Source organism: Ranitomeya variabilis, chromosome 1 (assembly GCF_051348905.1).
Source record: "Ranitomeya variabilis isolate aRanVar5 chromosome 1, aRanVar5.hap1, whole genome shotgun sequence".
NCBI classification, from domain to species: domain Eukaryota; kingdom Metazoa; phylum Chordata; class Amphibia; order Anura; family Dendrobatidae; genus Ranitomeya; species Ranitomeya variabilis.
In genome coordinates, this window is record NC_135232.1 from 597063180 (window position 1) to 597086269 (window position 23090).

Sequence of the window (23090 nt, forward strand, 5' to 3'; positions counted from 1 at the left end):
AGAGCTTTGCACAACCGCTCCTATCACTGAGTGCCAGGTGTCAGCTGTAAGAATCAGCTGACACTCGGCAGAGATCATGCGCGCACAGCCTTTCTGCATGGACAATCGCGATGCAGTAATAATGTCCCACGTCAATAAGTACCATTACAGTGGAGTGATCCTGCAAAGAATGGCTCTTCTTCTAGGAGATGCTAGTGTAGGCTCATAAAATTAATAGACAGTCCACTGAGTTCAATAAAATGATTTGAAATGTTTCTGTCCCACAATAAATGGCAGGTTTATGTTGTGTTCAGCCAATGTCATAGAGGTTCATGTGCCCCTGTGGTTGGGTCACTACTAGCACCAGATGGAAAATCTTAAGACTACAAATGAACACTTTTTTAATGGAAATTCTCCAAATTTTCCTAGGAAATTCAAAATTTATTCTAGAGAATTAAAAATCCTTTAATAGCACTAAAAAAAAAACTGTATAATGAAATATTTTGTTTTGTTGTACACACTAATCTTCATAACTGCTGTACTGTCATACTATCTGTACAGTTTCTTCAGTGTTTTAAGGCTTTCTCTCCCTACTTCTATGGCCAATTTGTGAGCTCTGACATCATCTTTCTATTCAGATTAACTATGAGTTGGCTGCTTCATTCCCTCCCTCTGCTTTCATGCTGACTATGATAGTACTTTCTGATTTTAATATGCCATGTGATGCGATAGCTTTAAAACATTATGGAAAACCTTGGTAGAAAATATGTGATCCTTCTTTGGCAGATGCAGTCTTCTGCAAGTATTAATTTGGTCGGATTCACTGAATTCCTACAAATTCTACACAAATTTGATTCACAGTAAATCAGTTCACTCATCTTTTGTTATGGGAAGGCTTTATTATATACTATTTTGGCACCAGGGTCCCCTTTAGGTACGGACTGGGGCTGAAATTCAGTCCTGGTATTTGAAATCACACAGGCCCATGTTCTCCCCATCCCCATGAACCAGATGGGATATATTACTAATATTACCCTGGATGGAGGAAAGGAAGATTTTCTACAAGACCAATATTTCTAAGGATACCCGTGGCCGGCTGGGGTAAGTGACAGAGTCAGCAACTTTATGCTCCATCACAACTCTTAACAGTATGGGTATCTTGACAACACCAATTCTGTTAAGAACGTAACAGACAAGGCAGCCCATGACCAGACAGACCCCTCTGGCATTTGCCAGAATTGACAGATGGCCAGTCCGGCCCTGGTCCCTTTCCACAGAGGGCAGAACCAATATCAAATGGTAGCAGGGCTAGGTGGGTTTATGATTGGGCTGCTAAGCTACAAATCCATGTTCCTTCTATTTCAGCATATAGAGGGTTATATACAGCTCTGGCATAAATTAAGAAACCACCACATCAAAAACCTGTCATGGACAACCGAATCTCCAGACCTGAACCCAATTGAAAACCTCTGGAATGTAATCAAGAGGATGATGGATAGTCACAAGCCATCAAACAAAAAAGAACTGCTTACATTTTTTTGTCAGAAGTAGTGTGAAAGACCGGTGGAAAGCATGCCAAGATTCATGAAAGCTGTGATTAAAAATCATGGTTATTCCACAAAATATTGATTTTTGAACTCTTCCTGAGTTAAAACATTAGTATTGTTGTTTCTAAATGATTATGAACTTGTTTTCTTTGCATTATTTGGGGTCTGAAAGCACAGTTTTTTTTATTTTTAACATTTTTTTGTTAGAAAAAATACAAAATTTATTGCTTGGAAATTCGGAAACATGTAGTCAAAAGTTTATAGACTAATAGAAACATTTACATTTTACTCAAAAATATACCTATAAAGAGAAAAATCAGGCAACATGAACATTTTGCAGTGGTCTCTTAATTTTTTCCAGAGCTATATGTTATGTTGTGTTGTAGTGTAGGGATACCAAGCTAAATTGTTTCCTTGGTAAAAATGTTGAAATCAAAGTGATCACATTGTCATTGGGCAATCTACAAGGGCATAATTATAGGGGTTCAGAGGTAGAAGTTGCATCTTGTAACTTAGGTCATTTGGAGACCCTTCAGTCATATAAGAAGATATGATAGTTGGAAGTTGTGGTGCAGACTTTGGGAACCATGAGTTTTATGTTAGCTCAGGGTGTCCCGCAAAATAAAAAATGAAGGAGATATTTTAGGAACACTATCCTTGAATAATTTCTATCTTCTGTTTCAGAAACTAATCCAGAGAAACCTACTTTGTCAATACTGTCATCAGTAGAAGAAAATCCAAAAAATCCAGAGTCAATTGTCTTGCTGTGCATTTCTTTCAACTGGACAAAGAATTGGGATGTGATTAAATGGACCTTGAATGAGACAGAACAATATGGGTGGACAACTCTCGATCCAGATGGGAGTTTACGAAGCTTATTTGTCATGTCTAAATCTCAGTCTCAGCATTATCCAGTAATTACTTGTTACATAAAGGAGTCTACTAACAATGAAAGGATCTCCTTAAATTTCACTACAGTATCTAATGATGGTAAGGAAAAAAAAAAATAGGTGGGTCTAAAAGCTGGAACACCCACCAATCAGACCTTTATGGCCATCACATCGATACCTATGGTAGAATCAAGGAAAAAAACTAAGTATCGATAATAAGGTTTTAGTAACCAGAGGGCTCACAAAAAATCTAATACCTTTAAAATATACCTTTTATTTTAAACTGTTTAAACCACAGCAAATGAAAGCTAATAACACCCTACCAGGAAATAAGTCAAAAACAGCAAATGGTGTGAGGGCAAACCATGATAAGTCGTAGGTAATCCTGATTCTCCTTAGTTCACCCTTTCCTTGCTGCGGAGGTTTTCACCCTATCTTGAACACAAAATGACACCCCTGCTCACTGATGACTTCCCCTAGATTATTCCTGGAAATCTCTGACCATTGACAATTGCCATAAAGAACCCAAATCTTCAGATACCACACTTGTCCCTTTATTTTTTAAATAACCCTGAAGGAGTAACCAGTACCCAATGAAGAACAAAAGTGTTAAGGGAAAGGTAGGGGAGTAGAAGGGTTAGGGAGGATCAATACAATGGAACCCAAGCAGAGTGCCCCAGTGTAAGGCCAATCATCCAATTTTCCAACAAACCTATGGAGCCTGTTACCTCAGTACCATTTACATAACCAAAATTAAGTATTCTGTAGGAATAATTAAATATCAGATATCCAGAGAAAAGTAAGTTCAATTACTTTGGGGATTGCCGATGGGGTCTGAACTAACCTAACTCACCCTCTGGTATTCCTAATCAATTGTCCCTACTTTGCTGCGGAGGTTGGCTCCCTAATCTTGCACCCAAAGTGGCACCCCTGCTCAGTGGTGGCTTACCCTGACTTCCCCTTGATACTCTCCCTTCCAACTCTCTGTATAATCATAGAAAAGCAATAGTGGAGATAGGGGGAAAGGGTAAGTTAAAGGGGTGAGTGGGTTAAATTATTGAGATGATAAAGCAATATTACAAACCCCAAATACAGGAACATAGAAGACAAGGTTTCTGGGCAATCAATTCTGATGCATTGCTATAGTGCCACAAAAGAAAATAGGGGTCCTTGCTTTGATAGTGTCTACTGGTGCAGCACACCACCTCTAAATACTTGTTACAATAATCATATAAGTAGCCTTATATTTTTCAAAAATAGCCAAGATAATTGCACTATGCCCTAAAGTGCCAAAAACATATTATTTGTGATGATTGCCATAGATATTCCGGATAGTGTACCTCAGTTTATTTATTGTCACAAAATAAAGTATGATCTCAGTACCCCATGATTGTATCTCCCTTAGGGGAACTCTTAAGCATTAAAAAATTATTGCACTATGCCAAAAATATGCACCATAGTATACAGCAAACACTCGGCACTCAACTTAACGTAAGACAGGTGATTTAATGGTGTCCACAAAATAACAGAAACGTTTTGGTCCTACATCCGGACCTTCATCAGTCACAGTTGATAAATGGGAGGGAGGGAGTGGACCCACAGAATTGCGGATTGTGGAATGAGATCACACTTGTGTGTGAGCGCTGCCTGTATGTGGGCAGTATAGCCCCAAATGAAGCGATATACCTTAAAATATCAGGACATAAGTGCCGTGCCTGTGTGGGACGTGGAATCCACCACTAGTTATTTTGTGGACACCATTAAATCACCTGTCTTTCGTTAAGTTGAGTGCCGAGTTTTTGCTATATACTACGGTGTGGGAACCTACTCTGGCACCTCTTTATGGCTGTGCACATGTCTACTTTTTCATATTCAAAATATGCACCATTTCTGAAAATAATTAAATCAAATGCTTATTTGTAATCCATTAGAAATATTGAAGCAGCCTCAATGCGAATCACTTCTAAAATAAGAGTTCATCAGGAGGCAAATGGAACATTCAGTGTCAGTGGATTCATGGCATCAGACATCAGCGACAGCCTAGTTGTAGGTGTTTACCCTCACACCATTTACTGTTTTTGACTTATTGCCTGGTAGGGCGTTATTAGCTTTCGTTTGCTGTGTTTTAAACAGTTTAGATTTTATATCTGTAAGGTACATTTTAATGGTATTCGATTTTTGTATGGAGGAATCAACTGTGAAATGTACTTTGCATACATTTATATATCAATGCCCTCAGTTTTAGTCAACTTGAAAGGAAATATTTCAAAAAGTTTGCAACCATATCAATAGATCTACAGTAAAAAAAAATAACAAGATTGCACATACTTTTGATTATTTTCCATTCCTGCTGTCTACAGTTTCGCAGGAAGAATAGGCATACAGTTAAAAGGACTGTTAACCCCTTTCTTTTAGAAACAAATTGAAAAAAAGAAAAGGATTTAGAAGTTTGTACTAGACAAAGAGAGTTTCAACTTCTTGGAAGATTTTATGAATGTAGAGAAGTTCTGAATTTTTGACAAAAAAATGGTGGTCGGAGTTGAGGAACACTTTGAGAAAGCTAGTGGAGCTGTGACAGGCTTTGAAGTGGACAACGTATAATCCACTGACTTTTGGATATGGGATGGACCCCACCCAATCTTAAAACCACCATAACTACTGTAAACCTAGGCACTAAAATAAATACACAAAACACATTATTATGGTTGTCAAAATGGCCACAGCTTTTATTCAAATCACAGGATTAAATAATCACAGTAGGAGTCAGGTGGAGTGCTAGTACATTGGGATTCACAAGTACTGCGATATCCCCAGCTGTCTGACATACAGCACCAGGACAGACAGCCATAAAGGGGCGGCACGCACTGGCTTGCCATTCAAGCAGAGCCAGTAAACTTTGAGGGCACCAATGACCATATTATCCTCACTCCTGTGCTTAACCACTGTGCCCACCCCTTATTGATGTTACCATTACAACGTCCTTGAGGCGGGCCACTAAAGCCGAGCCTGCTCTCCACCATAAGGTTTTACATCCTCTATTAGTTAAGATGAGTCCACCTTAACTTGTGTGCAACTTCTACCTTACTCCTAAACCGCAAAGCCGTGACGGGTTATAAAGTCCAAGTCTCATTTGACACTTTTTTTTATAATTAAATCATTTTTTGTAAACTTAAAAACTAGAAGTCCCTGAAAAAGCATTAATGGGACTAAACTTGATAAACCTCCGACTCACAAAGAGTCATCCTACAGCGCTCAGGAGAGGAAAAACCCCCTGTGGAGGAAACCTCTAGGGAACCATGGGAAACCAAGTTTTAAGACAGAGATTATAAACAGAGTGGGAGGGCGGGTAATGTTTCCTCCTGTCCATCCTATGAGAGAAAGAGGGAGAGCCAGAGTTGCCTCCCCTATATAAGCCACACCCTCCTCACAGTAATACCCCATACACAAACATCTAAACTCCTTCCTCTCAAAGCAACATCACTCTTGTTTAGAATCTACACCGCAATACAAACAAAAGCTGCAGGAGTTCACGGTCCACCCATCCCCAAGCCATGTCCACCTCCGTCTAGTCTCCGGTGGTTTCTTTATGAGTAGAGTTGAGCGAATTTGTTTGGAAAACAATCGCCAAATATAAATTCGGCACGAATATGGCACATACGAATTAGTGATCGTAAATCCGAGCAAAATTTTATAAAATCAGTAGAAAAAGGTAACATTTGGTAAATGTGCGGGAAAATATTTGCGTTGCCACCAAAATATTTTCTTCACTTTAGGAACAATAATGGTAGTGTATCATGAGCGTTTGGCCCGTGTTTGATGAGGGAAAGGGGTTTGCAGAGCACAGAGGTGCGGCGTTCTTGGAAGCACAGCACAGCAGTCATTTTTTTCCCCTAACTTTATGCATGCACATGTATGTATGTCCCTTACCATATAAATAGCGGACATGTTGAGCAAGCACCATTTTGTCACTGATTCAGCGCAGAGAGGCTGCTCCTGACACTGGCACTGTTTGCATCAAGATTTCACCTATTTAGTTAGGCGATTAGTTATCAGTCAGATAGTGTAGCTAGATAGTGTCCAGTGTGGCTGTAAAATTTACCTTCTGGATTTTTTTGGGGGGGGCATTACTGAGGTTCTCAGACAAAGCCTCCAGGGCACATGTCCTACAAGTGTGTTGTGCACAGCTTCCATTGTGCTCCATGCATGAGTATAGCATTCTAAATGATATTATTTCAGTAGCTAAATGTGGAAAAGCCTGCTGTATCCCACATTTTAGCTAGTTAGATAGGTGGTTGTATATCGGTCAGATAGTATAGCTAGATAGTATCCAGTGTGGCTGTAAAATTTACCATCCAGACACGCAGACACGTAGTGATGCAGCCACGATTAGCAATGCATCCTTTGCCACAACTGTGCCTGTGACCAGCAGTGTCCGTGGGTCTGCAGCTTGAAGGGGTGGCAAGGGATGCCTAGCCTGGGCCTTTTTTGACACTACAAAGGATGAGCCAACTCACGTAAGCTGCGAACTTTGCAAAAAACTGAGTCGAAGTAAAAACTGCAATAATTTGACTACTGCATGCATGAACCTTCACATGCGCAATCAATATGCTTTAGTGTGGGAATCCCACTGCACAAAAATGGGAACCAGTGGACATCAAACACCATCAGCCGCCCCATCAATCGCATCTGCTGCTTCCTCCTCCTCAGTTACCATGACAACTATTGAGACACAGGTCTTTGAGTGTAGAACCTCGGGTTCTTTACACGATCGAGTCATGCTGACTGAGAGGACGCCTTTTTCTGTTATGAAAGCGGACATGCCTGCTGTTTTGGAACGATCTCAGAGAACGATCACACCCCAAGTTTCTCAATCCACAGTGACATCTCCGGCTGCACCTGTCTCACTGTCCAACAGTTTGTCCGGTTCACCGTATTCCGCCTTTTCACAGAACTGCAGCCAGCCTACGATATTTCCGTTGTGGTCACAGAAAAGATTGTTTTGTCCTACGCATGACAAAGCTAAGAGGTTGAACTTCACCATCTCCAATTTGTTGGCCACGGAAATGCTGCCTTTCCGTCTGATGGATATCGATGGTTTCCAAAAGCTGATGGTCATTGCAGTCCCCCTGTATCAATTACCCAGTTGCCATTATTTTTTGAAGAAGGCTGTGCCTGCGCTACAATAGTATTAGAGTTCAGGGGAAAAAAAAACAAAAGTGGACCCTCTGGGTCGCGGCTACAGAGCTACAGGGAGTGTTTGGAACAGACCCAAGGGGGATGAAACCACAACTTCCAGAGCCAAAAGGGTGATTAAGGGCTGGACAAGGGAGAGTAGAAACTGGAGTATGTACAGTGTGGATAGGCAACGGAAAAAAACCAGAAACGGGAATATGGAAGACAGGTGGAACCAGGAGTGTCGGAGACGACAGCGGCATGATGCTGCAAAAAGGGAAAATGAAAATAGTAATGACTGGCAGGTATGGGCGGAGGTGACAGACAAGACTAGACACTGGGCAGGCACAGCTGGGACACAGGGACAAACAAGGCAGAGACACAGGACAGGAATGAATGAGAAACAGAAAAGGCATGGCAGAGTCTAAGCAGACACAACTGAGACAGGGAGCCTGGGTACGAGGAAAAGCACCAGCAAGAATGCTAACATGACCGCAATAGAAACACTTACCTGAGTAGACGCCGGACTGAAATACCCAATGGGCGCCGCCATGTTGGGGAAGAACCACCGGGTCAACACCTCCCAGAAACCTTAGCAGCAGAAGAAACGTATCTTCGCATGCGCGAGCCGCTGAAGTGCCGCAAGCCTGAGAACCCGGGCGGAAAACAGCGAGGGACACCATCAGGAGCGCGCCGGCCCGACAGGTAAGTATCTGAAGACGTGACAACCAGCATGTAGCAGACAACATCACATGTTCCTTGACAAAATCTCTGTCGGCCAAGGTGCATTTCACCACAGACACTTGGACAAGTAAGTATGGCCAAGGGTGTTACATCTCGTTGACTTGGCACTGGGTGACTCTGGTGGCTGTGGAGACAGGTGCTGCTCCACAAGTCTTGGAATCCCCAAAGCTTGCAGGCCAAACCTCTACATTTAACACTTCCTCCCCTGCTTCTGCCTCCTCTATCTCCTCTAGGGCCTCCACCTGTGACCTCAACCTCTGCCTTCAGGAGACACTCGTTCCAACAGTGCATAGCCAATGCCCACCACCTCCGTACTGCGCAGTCAGGGCTCAATATGATCAGGCAGTCTTAAAATTGACATGCCTTGGAGATTGCAGTCATACATCTGAAGAATTTTGGACAGCTCTCAAGGCTGAATTTGAATTTGGCTGTATCCACTGTTCCTGCATCAAGGGAAGGCAGTGTCCGATAATGATGCAAACTTTGTGGCGGCCCTACGGTGAGGCAAGCTCAAACATGTGCCTTGTATGGCTCATGTCCTTAACCTGGTGGTGCAGCGTTTTCTCATCCACTATCCTTGCCTGGGTGACCTGCTCCAGAAAGCATGTAAGATGTGTGCTCATATCCGCCAGTCCCACTCCTCTGATCATCGACTTGCATCAATACAGAGGTCTTTGTCCATGCCAGTTAACAGGTTGATATGAGATGTGCCGACACAATGGAATTCCACTCTGCATATGTTGCAGCGACTGTGGCAACAACAACGAGCCCTGACGCAGTATGTCATGTTGCGTAGCCTGGGCCATTGCAGTATATCACATTTACAGAGTGGGCACAGATTAAGGACCTCTGCACTACAGTTGAGCGACTTTTACTTTTTTCGGATCGAGTCGGGTTTCGCGAAACCCGACTTTGTCAAAAGTCGGGTCGGGTGAAATCGGCCGATTATTGCGAAAAGTCGGGGGCCGACTGAAACACGAAACCCAATGCAAGTCTATGGGGAATCAAAGTCGGCAGTGAGTGGAGGACAGGAAAACACCTACAGTGCCCATTTTAATGCCCAAAACATCAATTCTTATTACTTAAGCTTGTCAATCTTAATTTACTTTATATTAATAGTTAGGCATTGAAAACTGGGGGTCATTTGGCTAACGTTGTGGGGGGTAGGGCTGGCTCAAGATTTTCGTGGGCCCAGGAAATGCAGAATACGTCTCGGCGGTGGAGCAGGGAGAGGTAAGTATTTCAACTTTGCAAGTGCTGTGATCCTGACCAAGCAGAAGGGGCCCACTCGTTGGCACTGGTACAGGGCCCCTCATAGTACGGCGGTGTGTTTGACGGCGGGTGGCGCCTCCCACTGGCAGAGACACTTTTGCGTACTATGAGGGGCCCTGTGCCAGTGACGTCGCCAACGAGTATGCCCCCCCCACCTGATGAAGGAACCTGCACTTTTATCTGCACCTTCCTCTTTGTACCCATGTAAGGTGGTAAAGTATGCGGGAAGGGGAACCTGACTTTCAGCAGGGTCAGATTCTGGCTGTGTAGAGTGCAAGGGGAATGTAGTGGTCTGGGTCAATGTACCAGCAGACTCATCTAGCAGTGGCTGGGCAATGGGCAGGATGAGGAGGAAACACAGATATAGGCCCAAATAATAAAGTAGGCTAAATTCAGTTCAAAATTGGTAACAGGACTAAACAGGTGGCATTGCTTTGTTCAGTGGAGGAAAACTGTAATGAGTGGAAGACACAGTTAGTAGGCCCAAATAATAAAGTAGGCTAAATGCAGTTCAAATGTGGTAACAGGACTACACAGGTGGCATTGCTTTGTTCAGTGGAGGAAAACTGTAATGAGTGGCAGACAGTTAGTAGGCCCAAATAATAAAGTGGGCTAAATGTATGCCAAAAAATTGTTCATAAATAAACAGGCAACATTCCTTTGCTCAGTGTCGGAAAATTGTAATGAGTAGCAGACTAAGTTCGTAGGCCCAAATAATAAAGTGGGCTAAATGTCTGCCAAAAAATTATTCATAAATAAACAGGCAACATTGCTTTGCTCAGTGTCGAAAAATTGTAATGAGTAGCAGACTAAGTTAGTAGGCCCAAATAATAAAGTGGGCTAAATGTCTGCCAAAAAATTGTTCATAAATAAACAGACGACATTGCTTTGCTCAGTGTCAGAAAATTGTAATGAGTAGCAGTCTAAGTTAGTAGGCCCAAATAATAAAGTGGGCTAAATGTCTGCCAAAAAATTGTTCATAAATAAACAGGCGACATTGCTTTGCTCAGTGTCAGAAAATTGTAATGAGTAGCAGACTAAGTTAGTAGGCCCAAATAATAAAGTGGGCTAAATGTCTGCCAAAAAATTGTTCATAAATAAACAGGCGACATTGCTTTGCTCAGTGTCAGAAAATTGTAATGAGTAGCAGACTAAGTTAGTAGGCCCAAATAATAAAGTGGGCTAAATGTCTGCCAAAAAATTGTTCATAAATAAACATTTGGCATAGCTAGGTACAGGGGTGGGCTCCTCTGCTGAGTAGCAGACAGTGGTAGTAGGCGCAAAGTATTAACTGGTCTAAATGGAGGCCAGGGCCCCTGTATATTTTAACTATCATCTATCATTTCAACAAATTTGTATTGGCAGTGCCATTGAAGGATTTAACAGCACAAACTACACAGTGGTGGAGCAGGGAGAGGTAAGTACTGCAAGTGGTAGAGCACTGTTCGAGCTGGGGGGGAACACTCTCTTGAGGGTGGCGGTACTGGCACAGGGCCCCTCATATTACGACGGTGTGTCTAACGTTGGTTGTGCACCACCACTGTCAGAGACACTTCATTGTACTATGAAGGACCCTGTGCCAGTGCCGTCGCCCAAGAATGGGCCCACCCACCTGTCCACGCAAACGGCACTCGCACGTGTGCTTAAGCCAGGTGGTGACCAAGGCCCTGTGGGGGGAGTCAGCCCATTTAGGGAGGTAAAAAAATGGCCTATGGTGGACATTCAGCAGCTGCAAATGGAGGAATTGGAGAAGTCAGTAAGAGGAGGCCAAAAGCAAGACATTTTTCAGGCAAGCTACGTGTTAGCAGGGGAAGGTGGGGCAAAATAATCTTAAATCCATGATTGCTTCATTTTAATGAAGGTTAGATCATCAACATTTTGGGTAGCCAGACGTGTCCTTTTTTCGGTCAGTATTGAACCAGCAGCACTGAAGACTCTTTTTGATAGCACACACGCAGCAGGGCAAGCGAGCTCCTGTAATGCATATTCTGCCAATTCAGGCCAGGTGTCTATTTTAGATGCCCAGTAATCAAAGGGGAATGACCTGTGAGGGAGAACATCGATAAGGGAGGAAAAATAGTTTGTAACCATACTGGACAAATGCTGTCTCCTGTCACTTTGAATCCGATGCAGCAGTACCTGTCGTGTCAGCGGTCATTGCGAAATCACTCCACAACTTGGTCATAAAACCCCTCTGTCCAACGCCACTTCGGATTTGTGCACCTCTAACACCTCTGCCATGTTGCCCCCTACGGCTCGTGTGAGAACCATCACCGCCGCTGTGTGCTGGGAATGCCTGAACCAAACGGTCTACAAGAGTTGCTTGTTTGGTAGCCAATATTTCCTCAAGGTTCTCATGTGGCATGATATTTTGTAATTTTCCTTTATATCGTGGATCCAGAAGGCAGGCCAACCAGTAATCGTCATCGGTCATCATTTTTATAATGCGGGGGTCCCTTTTTAGGATACGCAAGGCATACTCAGCCATGTGGGCCAATGTTTCAGGTGTCAATTCACTGCTTGTGCTGGGTTGAGGAGCACTTTCTTGCAAATCAACATCTCTTGTGTCCCGCAAAAACCCTGTACCTGACCTTGCAACGCTACCAGTTTCTATTGCCCCCTGAGAAGCATCCTCCTCCCATAAATATTCATCCCCATCATCCTCCTCCTCCTCATCCGCCACCTCGTCCACGAGAGTTCCCTGAGCAGACAATGGCTGACTGTCATCAAGGCTTCCCTCCTCCTCGGCTGCAGACGCCTGCTCCTTAATGTGCATCAAACTTTGCATCAGCAGACGCATTAGTGGGATGCTCATGCTTATGATGGCGTCATCTGCACTTACCAGCCATGTGCATTCCTCAAAACACTGAAGGACTTGACAGAGGTCTTGTAGCTTCGACCATTGCACACCAGACAACTCCATGTCTGCCATCCAAGTGTCTGCCCGTGTATGTATATCCTCCCACAAATTAATTACAGCACGCCTCTGTTCGCACAGCCTCTGAACCATGTGCAGTGTGGAGTTCTACCTTGTTGCAACGTCGATTATTAGGCGGTGCTGGGGAAGATTCAGCGATCACTGATGGTTCAGCATACAGCTGGAGTGTACGGGCGACCGGTGGATGTGCGAGCAAAGTCTTCGCACCTTCAGGAGCAGGGCTGGTAACTCCGGATAATTTTTGAGTAAGCACTGCACCACCAGGTTCAAGGTGTGAGCCAGGCAAGGTATGTGTTTCAGTTCTGAAAGGGCTATAGCAGCCATAAAATTCCTTCCATTATCACTGACTACCTTGCCTGCCTCAAGATGAACACTGCCCAGCCATGACTGAGTTTGTTGCTGCAAGTACTCAGCCAGTACTTCCGCGGTGTGTCTGTTGTCACCCAAACACTTAATTTGTAACACAGCCTGTTGATGCTTACCACTAGCTGTTCGATAATGGGACACCTCGTGTGCAACACTGGCAGCTGCGGATGGAGTGGTCGTGTGACTTCGCTCTGTGGATGAGCTTTCGCTTCTGGAGGAGGAGGAGGAGGAGGAGGGGTGGCAAATTCCTACGGCCAACTGTTTCCTAGACCGTGGGCTGGGCAGAACTGTCCCACTATGGCTGTCCCCTGTGGACCTTGCATCCACCACATTAACCCAGTGCACCATGATGGACACGTAACGTCCCTGGCCATGCCTACTGGTCCATGCATCTGTTGTGAGGTGCACCTTTCCACTGCCTGATTGCCTCAGTGCATGGACAATGCGGTCTTTGACATGTTGGTGGAGGGCTGGGATGGCTTTTCTCGCAAAGAAGTGCCGACTAGGTAGGTCATAGCGTGGTACTGCGCAGGCCATCAGGACTTTGAAAGCTTCGCTTTCAACCAACCAGTAGGGCATGATCTCTAACGAGATTAGTATAGCAATGTGGGCGTTCACACCCTGTGTACACGGATGAGAGGATGAGTACTTTCTTTTCCTAACGAGAGTCTCTTGTAGGGTGAGCTGGACTGGAGAGCTGCATATGGTGGAACTAGCGGTGGTTGTGGTGGACATGGCGGATTGAGAGAGGGTTGGTGATCGTATTCTTGATGTTGGAGTACATACAGTGTTTCCTACCAATATCCTTGTGATTCCCTGACTGCTTTGGCCTTGCGACGATACCTGCACATTTGCTGCTGGTGGTGTCCTAACCGGTGGGCTTACAGTGAAGGAAGCAATGTAGCGTTGCTGACTACCTTCATTCTGAGCAGGTGCACTAACGGTACGGGACGTTTGGTAGTTAGTCCAGGCTTGCAAGTGCATGCTGGTTAAATGTCTAAGCATGCACTTTGTATTTAAATTTTGAAGATTATTCCCTCTGCTAAAGGTCTTTGAGCATTTCTTACAGATAACTTTTGACTGATCATTCGGATCTTGGTTAAAAAATTGCCTACTTTCACCGGATGGCCACGCTGTCCTAAAACTGTTTTTGTTTTTGACAAACGTTTTTGGCCTGATACGGGCCTGCCAGATGACACCTGTTGCGATGTAGATGGCAGCTGCGGATAATCCTCCTCCGCTTCTGAGCTACTTGCAGTGGCATCCTCTTCCCCCAATGGCTGCCAATCTGGGTCAACAACTGGGTCATCTATCACCTCCTCTTCAATGTCATGTGCACCTTCCTCTGTGTCACAGTGTAAGGTGCTATAGCTCTCGAGACGGGGCACCATAGTCTCATCAGGGTCAGATTCTGGCTCAGTACACTGCGAGGGCAATGTAGTGATCTGAGTCAATGGAACAGCATAATAATCTAGCTGTGGCTGTGCATCAGTGCACTCCATGTCCGATTCATCTTGTAATGGTCAGTTAACAATTTCCCTTTCTAACCCAGGCACGGTATGTGTAAAGAGCTCCATGGAGTGACCTGTAGTGTCGCCTGACGCAGCCTTCACTTTTGGTTTGGGTGAAGGACACAAGGAAATGTCTTGTTCCTGGGAGCATCCACTGACGACTCGCTGCTTTTATATTTGGAACTTTCTGAAGAGGAGGCGAAAGAGCTAGAGGCTGAGTCAGCAATGAAAGCCAAAACTTTTTCCTGCTGCTCCGGCTTTAAAAGCTGTTTTCCTACTCCCAGATTTGTCCGATCCGTTTCGCTCAACCCTACTCTGCACTCTTCTCAAACTCAAAGTTTTGAAATGGCTACTAAGTTGGTTAGCGCTGACGCCGCTGTCATCAGCATCACTTTTCCGGTCATTTACAGTGCCTTGCAAAAGTATTCGGCCCCCTGGAACTTTTCAACCTTTCCCCACTTTTCAGTTTTTGAATTTCCACAAGAATTTAAAATAACCAATAAATTTCTTTCAACTTCACAATTGTGTTCCACTTGTTGTTGATTCTTCACCAAAAATTTACATTTGGTATCTTTATGTTTGAAGGATGATATGTGGGAAAAGGTTGAAAAGTTCCAGGGGGCCGAATACTTTTGCAAGGCATTTTATATGCTGGAGCAGACTTTGAGTAGCCTGCAGGAAGAGATGGTGATCCTATAAGAAGAGGAGGAAGCAGAGGAGGCTGCAGAAGGGATAACATTGCCTCGAAATTCAAGACTGTCATCATACAGGAAGGTGCCAAGGGAGGGTGGAGTACTACGATCGAGGGGAGCTGGTGATGTTAACAGACAAATTGTTATCAAAGGTGCAAGATCCGAGGAACAAATGGAGGAGGAAGAGGTGATGGGCGAGCAACTGTCGGATGAAAATGATAATTCTCCCCTCTCTGTTTTTCGGGGTTGGCAGGAGGGGACTAAGGAAAAGAGCTTCATTGTTACCCAGCCACCAACACAGCATGGGCTCGGACCTCATGGTAGAGCCAGACATATAAATGCTTTCCTGCTGCAGTATCTGCAACATAATCCCTGTATAGTAATGATTAGTAATAATGCTGACTACTGAGTTTATTAGACCCACGTTATAAAACCAAATTTTGCCAGATAATTCCCTGCCTAGAAATGGACCAGTGAATGCTGGAGCATTGAAACACGCTTTTATACAATCCGAAGAGAGGTTTTCCCCAAGACAGCAGTGAAGCACGCAGTTCACATAGCAGCTGTAGACTTCCAACCTCTAGCCTGTTAATTCATCGACGCCAAGACATTAGCAGCAGCAGCAGTGCTGGAAAGGGAAGAAGCTATTTCTGTGAGTCCTTTCTCTCTTTTTTTAGACCAACTCATGCACCAGCACAACAGAGTCCGAGTATTAAACGTGGTGAACAAATAGAGAGGATGGTGCAGGAGTATATAAAACTAAATATCAATACCATCAGGGAGGGTTTGGACTCTTTCACAGTTTGGTCTTCCAAAATGGAGGAGTGGTCTGAGCTTGCCTCACATCCCTTAGAGGTTTAATCGTGCCCGGCAGCTAGTGTTCTCTCAGAACGTGTCTTCAGTGCTGCTGGTGGTGTCCTGGCGGATAAGCACATACGGTTGTCCCCCGAAAGTGTTGACTGCCTAAATTTCATTAAGAGAACAAGTCATGGATCTCCAAGGAATTTTGCACCCAATCACAGACTGTACAGGCTAGGTGATATTGCATTTTTTAGTGTGATGCATTAATGTCACGTAACTGCACGTATTCTGTGTATATCTTTAGTGTTGCTTCTGTGGCTATTGCTGCTGTTGATGATGTTAACACAAATTTGTGGAAATGTGAACAGTCATGGTTGGTCTCCATCTGCTGAGTTAGCTGTAGAGGAAGACGTGTCAGTCCCAATTATACTTTTTCTATTCTTGTGAAAGTTATTCCACTTAGGTGGTGTCAGGCCCTCATTTCTTTAAATGTGAACACTCCTGGTAGGGTGTCCTTCTGCTGGGTTGGATGTAGTGAAAGACCTGTCGGTCCCTAATATACTATTTCTACTGTGGTGAAATTGATGCCACTTCTGTGGTGTAAGGCCCTCATTTCTTTAAATGTGAACACTCCTGGTAAGGTGTTCATCTGCTGGGTTGGGTGTAGTGAAAGACCTGTCGGTCCCGATTATACTATTTCTACTGCGGTGAAATTGATGCCACTTTGGTGGTGTCTGCCAATAATTTTTGGAAATGTGAACACTCCTTGTTAGGTCTCCTTCATGTGTGTTGCCTGTAGCAGTAGGCCTCTGAGACCGTCAGGCCTCCAGTTCCTTGCACTCAACTGCTTGTGTTACTATCCTTAAATTTTTCTGACAATGGTAGTCTAGAAAACTGATAATTGTGCTACCTGAGTGTGGCTCAGCATGACAGGAGGTAGAGGTGTTGCATGTGTTGTCAGGGCTCCCAGCAAAGGGGCCCTACACCGATCCCTCACCCACCTCGTCTTACTATGACGTTCGGTGGAAAGCTGTAAATGCTGTCCCAGACCCCGATACCTCATGCCTGACTGATTGTTGCAGTTCTATGTTGCAATTTGTACTGTGGGTGAATTGAGGCCACTTTCCTGGTGTCTGACCCTCATTTGATGTGTTTTGGCAGCATTTGGGGCCATTCTAAGGTGTTGTGCATGCGTTTGTTTTTGCCTCCCATTTACTTTAATGGTGTTCGGTAATGTTCGGTGAATATTCGCCGAATTAATCGGCAAATATTTCCATATTCGACGAAAGTAACCCAAACAGAATAATGAATTATTCGCTCATCTCTACTTATGCATTCTAGAGGAACATCAAGAAACGTGGTGATGATAAATATCTAAAGTGTAAAGTTAATTGACCACTGAAAGTTCTTCTCAATTTTTTTTTTCTTTTTGGTTTAGGTCAGTCATCTAGCATGCAGTGCTATATTGTGCTGTACGTGGGAATACCCATTATCATCAGCATCATCCTTATACATCAGATTTTTCTTGCCATCCGACGAAGAACTTTGTCAAAAGATACTCCTCGTCAAGAAACTCACTCTGGTATGAATTCCAAAAATGTGGGCAGAAAAATGTTTAAATAAATGTCTTCTAACTATGTCCCAGTCAGGTTTTAAATCTGTTTCCATACATCCTTGTAGGGAATTCTGAGGGGGTCCACCCTTTAGAGCCTTCATTTTTTTAGCCAGAGTTTGCGTGCAGCTACAAAGAGTGTCTCTTGCTCTGGAGAAAAGGGCAAATCCATAACTTACATTGGTGGCCAATTAATTATGCTATGTGTAATTCTTCATCTTTCCGGCAGTGTGCTGCAGGGAAAATGATTACTTGTTGTCAGCTTTCCCCAGCTAATTGTTGGGGGTCCCATCAGTGGAACACCCTCTGACTAAACAGATTAATGTTGGACTCTCGGTCTGCGGAGGTAACAAATTAAAAGGGAGTCATGAAGCTCCTCTTATTTCCAGCACTTGGCACTATAATGGTTTTGCACAGAGTGCTTCTTAAAGTTGCTTAATAATAATAATCTTTATTTTTTATATAGCGCTAACATATACCACAGTGCTTTATAGTTTGCACACATTATCATTGCTGTCCCCGATGGGGCTCAAAATCTAAATTTCCAAACATGGGGAGAACATACAAACTCCTTGCAGATGTTTTTCTTGGTGGGAGCCATCGTGCATGCTTAAAATGAAATTGTAACCGCCAGAGTGCTTCCATAGTAGTGCCCTAAAGTGACCCATGAGCAGTGACAACTACAGTGCCCTATTTTAGCAAAAGCACCATAACTTCCCTGCCATAGCAGTAACATCTAAGAAAGAACAGTGATCGACTGCAAGAGTGGCCTAAATAGAAATTAATCATACACATTTTTTCGTTTTCTAGAACGTCATGTGCGATTTAAACCTGAAGATGAGTCGGTGAGTATGAGAATACATTAGTGCCAACATTAAAATATTAGATTAATATTAGGAGGGAACGTTACTAGTGATGAGCGAATTTGACAAATTTCAAATTTGGCAGCTCGCTTGAATTTGACCCTGAATTTAATTGTTGCAAATGGAGTGTTCCTTCTTATGGTCTCTGGAGACATTAAAGCATAATGAAAGCAACATAAAAAAATAATAATATCTTGCCGCTCACCTGTAATACATCCGCAGTCCCCTGTCTGTCTTCGCTTATATGACAAATCCTATCTCCTTTCTGCACTGTGCAGATGATCTGCATCTACAAATATAAAGAGTTTCATTTAGTGGCATAGCTAGAATGCAATGGTGGTCGATGTAAAATTTGGACCTGGGCCTGCATGTTGGTCAGATGTATGGGCCTTTGTAACATTGTAGATCCTATAATGACATGCATGTTCACCCCCCATGTAATAATGTCCCCCGTCCTGGCTGTTTTCTATAATAACCCCCTATCAACGTGGCCTCAATCCTGTAATAATGGCTGTCATCCTTGCCCCCTTCCTGGCGTAGAGCACTCATCTAGAGTCCCATTCTGGTATAATAACCCCAATTGTGGGGCCCTTTTTGGCGTAATGTACTCTATCCTGGCCTACTTCCTGATCTAATGACCCACATCCTGATATAATGCCCCCCAACCCTGGTCTTTTTTCTTGTATAATACTACCCATCCTGTGTTCCTTCATTGTATAATGCTCCCCATCCTAGGTCCTTTCTTTGCATACTTGTATAATGCGCCTCCTCCTGAGCTACTTCCTTGTATAATGCCCCCCAATAATGGGCCCCTTTCTTGTATAATTCTCCCCATCCAATATCCTGGGATAATATTGTGCTGCTCTTTTCCAATACATTAAATTTTAAAACATATACAGTTTTCTTACTTTCCTCTATTCCCACAACTTCAGTGTGCTGTCACTGTAAAACACCACTGGTGACTGGCATGCCAATGTCAGCTGTCTGACTCTTATTGGACGACGGCCTGTATTGCATTGCAGGGGGTTGGCGTGTCCCTGTGCAGCAATACACTTCAGCTGAATATGGATCCCCTCGTAAGCACATTTAGCTGAAATAGAAGCTGGCATTGGTGACTTCCTTCCCACATTGGCCCTGTCCCAGTCGCAACCTCTGCTACAGCGATCCTTACGCCCAATTCCACTTGTTCTGTGACTGAGCACATGCAATATGTCCGTTCCTAGACTGAAGACATCCTTACACTGTTTATTTGTTATAATTATTATTTTCATTATTAATTTTCTTTTTCTGTAATTTTTTTCAGGTGACATATGCTGCAGTAAAATCATAATCCATCATTGCAAGATTTGACTATTTTGTGCTCATCGAGCCCTATCTACTTCTATTCAAACTTTGTTTTCCCAGTGTTCTGCTTTATATTTTCTCACCTTATTGAACTTCTCTAATGCAGCATACTTTTAGCTGTGCTTTTTCTAAAGGATCTGCTGTATTCCTTTCTATTACGTCACTCATGCTATCTATAAATGCTTAACATTTGAATATTTTAACTGAAGGTCTGAAACTGAAGTAAGGATGAGCAAATGGATTATCAATTCATTGAATTCAATTCGAATTTCCGCAAATTAGCAAATTTGAGTATACTCAAATGTTGAGAAAATTGATTAATAGAAATCCAGTAAAAAGTTAGGCGACTTAGCCACCATTTTGATGTATTGATGTGGACCTGAAAGGGGTTAAAAAACAATAAAATATCATACTCAACTAGCCCCTTTCACCATAACTCCCAATGGGTCATCTACGGGCCTTCTATGTCACCCGATTCTGCGCCACTCATTGCTTCACTCTTCCCAGTCTCTTCCAGTAGCGGCTAGTCCCTACCATACGTTTTGTAATGATTCAATGTGATAGTGCTCAGAAATAAATCTGCAACTTCACCCTTGGCTGACATAATGCCTAATGTAGCAAAGGATGGACCTGCTAATCAACGAGAAGAAGGTGGTACCAGGAGTTGAGTAATAAAGGAGACAAGTGCACTGAAAAGCCCTAAATTAAGCTCTAATTAACATGTGTAATCAAACCTTGATTTCCCAGATTTAGCACACCAGATTGTTATAACATATGCATCATTTTTAATACTGGTCTAATGGCTTTTAAAGTCATACCTCTAATTTTACTTGTAATATTGCCCAGATGATATGCATTAAAGGGATCGATCAGCAACTAAAATTTTTTTTTTTTTTAAATTTATATTTACTTTGCTGATCTCCTATTGCTCCAGTTACAACACAGTCTGGGTCCCCAGCCAGTTTGTGTACTTTCTTGCTAATTAATGTGACTTCTGCATCCAATCACCAAGCCAATATGTTACTGATCCATCCAGAGGCATCATTGCTGTGGTCAGTGATTGGCTGCCGTGGTCACATGTCCATCCAACAGAACAGGAAGTATGTAGACTTGTGGAAAAATAGGGCAATATTGGGGTGGAAGCAACAGGGTTTTTCATAAGGAGACTATTACTACTTTTATTACTTTGCATCATTTTTTAAAATTTAGGACTGGATAGCTCATATGTTTCCAATAGGAAGTTGGGAGTCACGAATTGATTAAGTTGGGTTTTTCCAGTAGTGGTCAACCACTTCAAGCCACTTATATCTAAATCTGTAAGTCCCAGTTGGTCACATGGACTTGGATATCTGCATAACTGCTTAGACAAAAACAAAGTGAATCTTCAATTTGTGGATTTTCCTTCATATAGTCAACGTGAGCCCAGAATTTTATGGCTTATAAAATGCATATTAAAAAAAAAAAATCTTTACATTTTTCTTTACTTTGTGTTCTAATTAATAACCATGATATTTTGAAAAAAAGTGAAATAATTATTTTGTTAGTATTTTGCGTTACCTGTTAATTTTTCCATACATTCTGATATTGATAAAGTTAAACAACGTATTCAATCCATTTAATATCTTTTCTTCTTTGGCTCATTAAGGAGCTAATTTACAGTATTTTTAATGATGTAATGATTAGTGATGATCGAATAGTGAAATATTTGGATTCGGGAAAATCGTCACAAATAATTTCTAATATTCGTGTATTCATACGTCAATGGGAAAGCCGAATATTTCTCTGCTTGACCCAACAAACAGGTCTGGGGGCATGAGAAACAAGCTGAAATGGATGGGAAAAAGCAAAGACTAAATGGGAACAGCATGGAGAAGATGACTGCATGCCTTTCTGATACACATATGGTATCCAGGAATATTTATTGCGCCGTTTTACGGATTTTTAAAAAGACCTACGAAACCAAATCAAAATTTTTTGTTTTAAAGGGAAAAATGCTAAGAAATTTTATTTCTGTCATGATTACATGTATATAACGCAAAAAAAAAAAAATTAAAAAAAAAATCTCCACTTCAGCATATGTTCACACAGAACATTTTGGCTTTATTTTTTATTGTAACTTTTGTGAGGGCTGTCACTCCTACATTTGTGAAGACCATCCCTCATGCCAAATAGATAGCAAGATAGTGGAATGCATTTCAAATATGCCTATTTGAAATTTGGCCACCATGTTCACCGCCATGTCATTATGCGGCCCTCACAAACAATTAGCAGAGGTGCAGCAGGTGCACGGTTCACGGTTTATTTTTGCCACCAGATCCTAATGGAACCACTGTCATAGCGGGTGAAGCCGCTGCAAGGTGAATATAATACAGGAGTTGAGTGAGCTGTATGATCAATGTCAGGAAATTGGATTCTACCAGACACCAAAAGCATTAGAATTAAATTCTGAATACAGTGTATACAAGCGAGAGCCTGTATTGTGGTCAGTATGTCAGGCCTGAAACCCATGTCAGGAACATGTACAAGCATCATTTTACTTGGAAGCAGCCTCCTCAATGGAAAGAGACAGGAGTGCCATTGACCAATCTGCACAAGCCTATGCATTTTCTATTGGTTTAAAACAGCGTATCTGTACCTAGCAGTTGTACAACTGTTGCAAAGCCTGCAGAGATACGAAAACTATTTATCTCTAATTTTTGTGAGTCTGCTTTTGCCATGTGTAATAAAGCTGATACCTTAAAAAAAGCCACACATTGCTAGATATATTGAATTTGTACATAACACCTCTGTTGGGGTACTTGTCAAAAATAAAGCCAGGGATTTTTTTTTCATAATCATAAAGCATTCAATATGAGAAATGGTGACGTTAAGGGGCATGGATGTGGTGGTGCCCGCCAAGGCCGTGTTACAGATCAGAAGGTGACTGGATCTCATTCTAGCTTCCTGTCAAAATGTGGTCAGCGTGGTACACCACTGACGAACCCAGACAATTGCCAGGATGTTGTGGGTTGGATGGCAGACAAAGACTCCAGTATATTGACAAGCAGCACCATGAAGTCTTCCACACAGTCCAGTCTCAATAGCCAAGTAGCTAGGCCTCTGAATCCTCAACCTGATCCTCCTTCCTCCCACCATCAAGAGTCCCTGGAGACATATAACCCCAACGCTGACCACTCTTAGGAACTGATTACGTTCCCTTGTAATTTATCAGGCCTCTCAATGAGCATCATTAAAGAGGGTCACGAGGAGGTGGAGTGCAGTGATACCCAATTATTTCAGCACACACAGCCAGGAGAAAGCCACGTTGGGGAAGGTCAATTCATGTCTGAAGAAGTGGAGGATAATCATGACACACAGTT

The 23090-nt window shown here is 42.9% G+C and overlaps 1 protein-coding gene across 1 annotated transcript in view; it reads left to right on the forward strand.

The window, feature by feature from the left end:
* LOC143808125 (uncharacterized) overlaps positions 1 to 22471 on the forward strand; it is a 118606-nt gene extending 96135 nt beyond the window's left edge. Inside the window, exons 3-6 of the mRNA XM_077290478.1 lie at positions 2211 to 2516; positions 17351 to 17494; positions 18335 to 18369; positions 19691 to 22471. Of these exons, the coding sequence (XP_077146593.1) occupies positions 2211 to 2516; positions 17351 to 17494; positions 18335 to 18369; positions 19691 to 19717 (512 nt within the window). The 3' untranslated portion in view covers positions 19718 to 22471. The remainder of the gene's footprint in view (positions 1 to 2210; positions 2517 to 17350; positions 17495 to 18334; positions 18370 to 19690) is intronic.
* The last annotated feature ends 619 nt before the right edge of the window (positions 22472 to 23090 follow it).